We start from the raw sequence: 8,001 nt of genomic DNA, 5'->3' as shown, positions 1-8,001 counted from the left end.
CAGAAATGAGTAAGATTAGACAAAAACTAGTAAGATTAGACAGAAATGAGTAAGATTAGACAAAAACTAGTAAGATTAGACAGAAATGAGTAAGATTAGACAGAAATGAGTAAGTTTAGACAGAAATGAGTAAGTTTAGACAGAAATGAGTAAGATTAGACAGAAATGAGTAAGATTGGACAGAAATGAGTAAGATTAGACAGAAATTAGTAAGATTAGACAGAAATGAGTAAGATTAGACAGAAATGAGTAAGATTAGACAGAAATGAGTAAGATTAGACAAAAACTAGTAAGATTAGACAAAAACTAGTAAGATTAGACAGAAATGAATAAGATTAGACAGAAATGAGTAAGATTAGACAGAAATGAGTAAGATTAGACAGAAATGAGTAAGATTAGACAGAAATGAGTAAGATCAAACAGAAATGAGTAAGATTAGACAGAAATGAGTAAGATTAGACAGAAATGAGTAAGATTAGACAAAAACTAGTAAGATTAGACAGAAATGAGTAAGATTAGACAGAAATGAGTAAGATTAGGCAAAAACTAGTAAGATTAGACAGAAATTAGCAAGATTAGACAGAAATGAGTAAGATTAGACAGAAATGAGTAAGATTAGACAGAAATGAGTAAGATTAGGCAAAAACTAGTAAGATTAGACAGAAATTAGCAAGATTAGACAGAAATGAGTAAGATTAGACAGAAATGAGTAAGATCAAACAGAAATGAGTAAGATTAGACAGAAATGAGTAAGATTAGACAGAAATGAGTAAGATTAGACAGAAATGAGTAAGATTAGACAGAAATGAGTAAGATTAGACAAAAACTAGTAAGATTAGACATAAATGAGTAAGATTAGACAAAAACTAGTAAGATTAGACATAAATGAGTAAGATTAGACATAAATGAGTAAGATTAGACAAAAACTAGTAAGATTAGACATAAATGAGTAAGATTAGACAGAAATGAGTAAGATTAGACAAAAACTAGTAAGATTAGACAAAAACTAGTAAGATTAGACAGAAATGAGTAAGATTAGACAAAAATGAGTAAGATTAGACAGAAATGAGTAAGATCAAACAGAAATGAGTAAGATTAGACAGAAATGAGTAAGATTAGACAGAAATGAGTAAGATTAGACAAAAACTAGTAAGATTAGACAGAAATGAGTAAGATTAGACAAAAACTAGTAAGATTAGACAGAAATGAGTAAGATTAGACAGAAATGAGTAAGTTTAGACAGAAATGAGTAAGTTTAGACAGAAATGAGTAAGATTAGACAGAAATGAGTAAGATTGGACAGAAATGAGTAAGATTAGACAGAAATTAGTAAGATTAGACAGAAATGAGTAAGATTAGACAGAAATGAGTAAGATTAGACAGAAATGAGTAAGATTAGACAGAAATGAGTAATATTAGGCAGAAATGAGTAAGATTAGACAGAAATGAGTAAGATTAGACAAAAACTAGTAAGATTAGACAAAAACTAGTAAGATTAGACAGAAATGAATAAGATTAGACAGAAATGAGTAAGATTAGACAGAAATGAGTAAGATCAAACAGAAATGAGTAAGATTAGACAGAAATGAGTAAGATTAGACAGAAATGAGTAAGATTAGACAAAAACTAGTAAGATTAGACAAAAACTAGTAAGATTAAACAGAAATGAATAAGATTAGACAGAAATGAGTAAGATTAGACAGAAATGAGTAAGATTAGACAGAAATGAGTAAGATCAAACAGAAATGAGTAAGATTAGACAGAAATGAGTAAGATCAAACAGAAATGAGTAAGATTGGACAGAAATGAGTAAGATTAGACAGAAATGAGTAAGATTAGACAGAAATGAGTAAGATCAAACAGAAATGAGTAAGATTAGACAGAAATGAGTAAGATTAGACAGAAATGAGTAAGATTAGACAAAAACTAGTAAGATTAGACAAAAACTAGTAAGATTAAACAGAAATGAATAAGATTAGACAGAAATGAATAAGATTAGACAGAAATGAGTAAGATTAGACAGAAATGAGTAAGATTAGACAGAAATGAGTAAGATTAGACAGAAATGAGTAAGATCAAACAGAAATGAGTAAGATTAGACAGAAATGAGTAAGATTAGACAGAAATGAGTAAGATTAGACAAAAACTAGTAAGATTAGACAGAAATGAGTAAGATTAGACAGAAATGAGTAAGATTAGGCAAAAACTAGTAAGATTAGACAGAAATTAGCAAGATTAGACAGAAATGAGTAAGATTAGACAGAAATGAGTAAGATTAGACAGAAATGAGTAAGATCAAACAGAAATGAGTAAGATTAGACAGAAATGAGTAAGATTAGACAGAAATGAGTAAGATTAGACAAAAACTAGTAAGATTAGACATAAATGAGTAAGATTAGACAAAAACTAGTAAGATTAGACAAAAACTAGTAAGATTAGACAGAAATGAGTAAGATTAGACAGAAATGAGTAAGATTAGACAGAAATGAGTAAGATCAAACAGAAATGAGTAAGATTAGACAGAAATGAGTAAGATTAGACAGAAATGAGTAAGATTAGACAAAAACTAGTAAGATTAGACAAAAACTAGTAAGATTAGACAGAAATGAGTAAGATTAGACAAAAATGAGTAAGATTAGACAGAAATGAGTAAGATCAAACAGAAATGAGTAAGATTAGACAGAAATGAGTAAGATTAGACAGAAATGAGTAAGATTAGACAAAAACTAGTAAGATTAGACAGAAATGAGTAAGATTAGACAAAAGCTAGTAAGATTAGACAGAAATGAGTAAGATTAGACAGAAATGAGTAAGTTTAGACAGAAATGAGTAAGTTTAGACAGAAATGAGTAAGATTAGACAGAAATGAGTAAGATTGGACAGAAATGAGTAAGATTAGACAGAAATTAGTAAGATTAGACAGAAATGAGTAAGATTAGACAAAAATGAGTAAGATTAGACAGAAATGAGTAAGATTAGACAAAAACTAGTAAGATTAGACAAAAACTAGTAAGATTAGACAGAAATGAATAAGATTAGACAGAAATGAGTAAGATTAGACAGAAATGAGTAAGATTAGACAGAAATGAGTAAGATTAGACAGAAATGAGTAAGATCAAACAGAAATGAGTAAGATTAGACAGAAATGAGTAAGATTAGACAGAAATGAGTAAGATTAGACAAAAACTAGTAAGATTAGACAGAAATGAGTAAGATTAGACAGAAATGAGTAAGATTAGGCAAAAACTAGTAAGATTAGACAGAAATTAGCAAGATTAGACAGAAATGAGTAAGATTAGACAGAAATGAGTAAGATTAGACAGAAATGAGTAAGATCAAACAGAAATGAGTAAGATTAGACAGAAATGAGTAAGATTAGACAGAAATGAGTAAGATTAGACAGAAATGAGTAAGATTAGACAAAAACTAGTAAGATTAGACATAAATGAGTAAGATTAGACAAAAACTAGTAAGATTAGACATAAATGAGTAAGATTAGACATAAATGAGTAAGATTAGACAAAAACTAGTAAGATTAGACATAAATGAGTAAGATTAGACAGAAATGAGTAAGATTAGACAAAAACTAGTAAGATTAGACAAAAACTAGTAAGATTAGACAGAAATGAGTAAGATTAGACAAAAATGAGTAAGATTAGACAGAAATGAGTAAGATCAAACAGAAATGAGTAAGATTAGACAGAAATGAGTAAGATTAGACAGAAATGAGTAAGATTAGACAAAAACTAGTAAGATTAGACAGAAATGAGTAAGATTAGACAAAAACTAGTAAGATTAGACAGAAATGAGTAAGATTAGACAGAAATGAGTAAGTTTAGACAGAAATGAGTAAGTTTAGACAGAAATGAGTAAGTTTAGACAGAAATGAGTAAGATTAGACAGAAATGAGTAAGATTGGACAGAAATGAGTAAGATTAGACAGAAATTAGTAAGATTAGACAGAAATGAGTAAGATTAGACAGAAATGAGTAAGATTGGACAGAAATGAGTAAGATTAGACAGAAATGAGTAAGATTAGGCAGAAATGAGTAAGATTAGACAGAAATGAGTAAGATTAGACAGAAATGAGTAAGATTAGACAGAAATGAATAAGATTAGACAGAAATGAGTAAGATTAGACAGAAATGAGTAAGATTAGACAGAAATGAGTAAGATTAGACAGAAATGAGTAAGATTAGACAGAAATGAGTAAGATTAGACAGAAATGAGTAAGATTGGACAGAAATGAGTAAGATTAGACAGAAATGAGTAAGATTAGACAGAAACGAATAAGATTAGACAGAAATGAGTAAGATTAGACAGAAATGAGTAAGATTGGACAGAAATGAGTAAGATTAGACAGAAATGAGTAAGATTAGACAGAAATGAGTAAGATTGGACAGAAATGAGTAATATTAGGCAGAAATGAGTAAGATTAGACAGAAATGAGTAAGATTAGACAGAAATGAGTAAGATTAGACAGAAATGAGTAAGATTAGACAGAAATGAGTAAGATTAGACAGAAATGAGTAAGATTAGACAGAAATGAGTAAGATTGGACAGAAATGAGTAAGATTAGACAGAAATGAGTAAGATTAGACAGAAATGAATAAGATTAGACAGAAATGAGTAAGATTAGACAGAAATGAGTAAGATTGGACAGAAATGAGTAAGATTAGACAGAAATGAGTAAGATTAGACAGAAATGAGTAAGATTGGACAGAAATGAGTAATATTAGGCAGAAATGAGTAAGATTAGACAGAAATGAGTAAGATTAGACAGAAATGAGTAAGATTGGACAGAAATGAGTAAGATTAGACAGAAATGAGTAAGATTAGACAGAAATATCATACACCTTGAATGTGTACTCTATGAATAACAATAACATTCTTGAGGTGGTTATGATTTTTAATCAGGTCAAAAAAAAGCTGTTTATCATGTTTCCCATACTGCACAAGTGAGGTAAGTAAAAGGTCAGCAGAATTTGGCTCATCAAATCAAACAAGGAATTGTTTTCGTGAATAGTGAGCAACATTTTCCCTTGAAACAGACAATGGCTGGAATAGGAGTGGGTAGAAGAGTCAGTTAGTACAGTTAAACCTGTTTTCATTATAAATATCTGAGTTATCAAAATCAAAGTAAGTTTAATTAAAAATTCTGTTTTATCAACAGAACGCTAATTATTAATTGGGTTCCTAAGGTGAATCTGCAAAAATATGATGGTCACGTACAGGTGGTCCATATAGACAGGTTGCTTTATGTCAAAAGTCAGGTGACCGAAGCAAACTGACACATTGTACTTGAAATACTTCATCCAAAAATACATCGGTTCTCACACTTAAGACACTTCGAAATTTTTTCAAAATTTCCGCGAGTCGATGTAACCACCAAACTGCATCTGATGACCCTTGACCTCAGCCATCCTCAGTACTGAAATACTGAAACTCATTGACAGGCAGATTGCTGCAAAGCAACCGATCTGACACATACCGCGCGTGGAACTATGGGAAAAGTGGTCGGAACTATTTCTACATTGTGTCAACACAGGAGGCGCTATTCAGTTGGTTTGTGGCGATCAGCGTGTCAATGCCAATATTAAAAAATTAGACCTTTGACCTCCCAATTTACAAGCATTTTAATGTTTATAAAATGAGACATTCTGATGAGTGTTGTGCGTTATTTTAATTGATCGAGAGAGAATTTGTTCAAAACAAGAAAATACTTGTATATAGTTCCGCGGAAGAAACGCTGAGTAAAATGATGGCGGATGGATATTTAGCCGTCAGAGGCTAGTTATGCGTCATAAAACACAGGTCTGTGCTGAATAGCGCCACCTGTGTTGTCACAATGACTGAAACTATTTGATACACTTACCTACAGTTCTATACAGTAACGCTCTCAACATTTCGACTTCCGTTTCCATCTCTGCCAGTTTGAAATGTACAACTTGGTTGTTAAGTAGCGGTTGTCCATATATCATACGCTGTCTTGTGTAGTCAATTGTATCCTGAATTATTTTATCCATAGGTTTTAAAGCTGATTGAAAAAAAGAAAATTAAATTTATAAATCTGAATAGCATTATTTTGTATATTCCTGTTCTCGGGGGCGGACATCCGGGCATTTTCGCCGCTTGGCAACCATCCCGGTGAAAGCAAAAGCCGAAAACTCTCAGAAAACAGTACTTTGAGATGGTTGTTGAGACTCCCCTGAACAGCGTAACAAGATTACCCCTGCGTGTGCAACATATAATAATTTGGTTGTTCAGGATGGCTCTTCGACTGGCGTTCCACAGCAGCTCGCGCAGAGCCCTCAGAAATACATGGTACAGCGATGCGCATCTTAGCAACGTGCATCTTGCGACGTAGCTCCGCCCGAGCATAGGTAGTTTGACAACATTTGCATAAATTTGTGCATGTGAATATATGGTGACAAATGTGATTCGCTGATCAACACTACCTAATGATCTGGTGTGACAGTGTTGTATCACATGTTTTTTATTTGATTTCAGCAGCAATGAACAATACTATTTTGGGTGTGAATGTTTGGCTCCCACCAGCATATTACTCAAAAGGATCCTATCCTTGACTGACTTCCCCAAAATAATTCAGATGTATGTAAATAATATTATGATAAAATGTAATTTTATATGCCCCTCTGTACTGTTCATGTCCTGACGAGAGACATAAACAATTAATATAGGGGAGGGGCACTGGAGGGGTTGGATGGTTAGGATTAGTGGTGGGGTTGGTTATCTATACTTTTATTGAACAACTGATAGAAATGTTCTTTTTCTAAAGATGCAAAAAAAATGTCACTGTTATAATAATATTACTTTTATCCTATACAGAGGGGGAAGCAAGGGGGGATAGCTGGTACAGATTACAGATTAATAAAAACGGCATTTTATGTTTTTACAGGAAATAAAATGAAAGTTCCATTTACAGTAAAAAATAGGTGTTTACACTTTACAGAGATAAAGTAAATTCCTAATTACATTTTACATTTTTATAATATTTTCGATAATTTGAGTTTAAGAATCAAAATTGGAAAATGTTTTATATGCTTACAAAAAATAAGATCCTTGTACAAATTACGGACGAATAAAATAGCTGATTACATTTTACACCTTGCCCATGTCTACGTTTTTATATTTATTTAAATTACATTATTATGAAAATAAAAACAATTGATTACATCTTACGAAAAATACCCTTTGCCGACCCTCTATACACTTTAAATTAAATCGAAAGAATAAAGATAAAATAAGTGATTCTGCATTTCCACCTCCAGGTAAGGTGGTACATAACTTCAGCTATCTTTAGGCTGGCTTAAAACTTAGAATAATCTGCCTAAGTTTGTCTCAAAATACTGTAATAACATAGACGAATACTACAAGATTACGTTATCACAAGAATACCGTAAAGTATGCACAAAGGCAGAACGACGATCAAATCAACTGACAAGTAACAGGGTCCTTGCAACCCTGTACTGCCTGAGTTCATATTTTGCAGTACTATCGTGGAAACATTATTATTATACATCTTTTCATCAAAGTATGCACACAGGCAGAATGATGATCAAATCAACTGACAAGTAGCAAGGTCTTTGCAATCCTGTACTGCCTGAGTTCATATTTTGCAGTACTATCGTGGAAACCTTATTATTATTATACATCTTTTCATCAAAGTATGCACACAGGCAGAATGATGATCAAATCAACTGACAAGTAGTGAGGTCTTTGCAACCCTGTACTGCCTAAGTTCATATTTTGCAGTGCGATCGTGGAAACCTTATTATTATACATCTTTTCATCAAAGTATGCACACAGGCAGAACGACAATCAAATCAACTGACAAGTAGTGAGGTCTTTGCAACCCTGTACTGCCTGAGTTCATATTTTGCAGTACTATCGTGGAAACCTTATTATTATTATACATCTTTTCATCAAAGTAGGCACACAGGCAGAACGACGATCGTTTCAACTGATGCGTATCAAATG

At 32.0% G+C, this 8,001-nt stretch overlaps 1 protein-coding gene across 1 annotated transcript in view; it reads right to left on the bottom strand.

Annotated features, from left to right (window-relative positions):
- The window catches only part of LOC102805917 (putative acyl-CoA dehydrogenase 6), a 73,920-nt gene that overhangs the window by 19,054 nt on the left and 46,865 nt on the right, over window positions 1-8,001 (bottom strand). The window contains exon 7 of the mRNA XM_085494214.1: window positions 5,876-6,037. Within this exon, the coding sequence (XP_085350340.1) occupies window positions 5,876-6,037 (162 nt within the window). The remainder of the gene's footprint in view (window positions 1-5,875; window positions 6,038-8,001) is intronic.

The sequence above is a fragment of the Saccoglossus kowalevskii genome, chromosome 20 (genome assembly GCF_978046115.1).
Source record: "Saccoglossus kowalevskii chromosome 20, keSacKowa6.1, whole genome shotgun sequence".
In the NCBI taxonomy this organism is placed as follows: Eukaryota; Metazoa; Hemichordata; class Enteropneusta; family Harrimaniidae; genus Saccoglossus; species Saccoglossus kowalevskii.
Note: the sequence above shows the minus strand (reverse complement) of the source record. Positions and strands in the feature narration are given on the sequence as shown.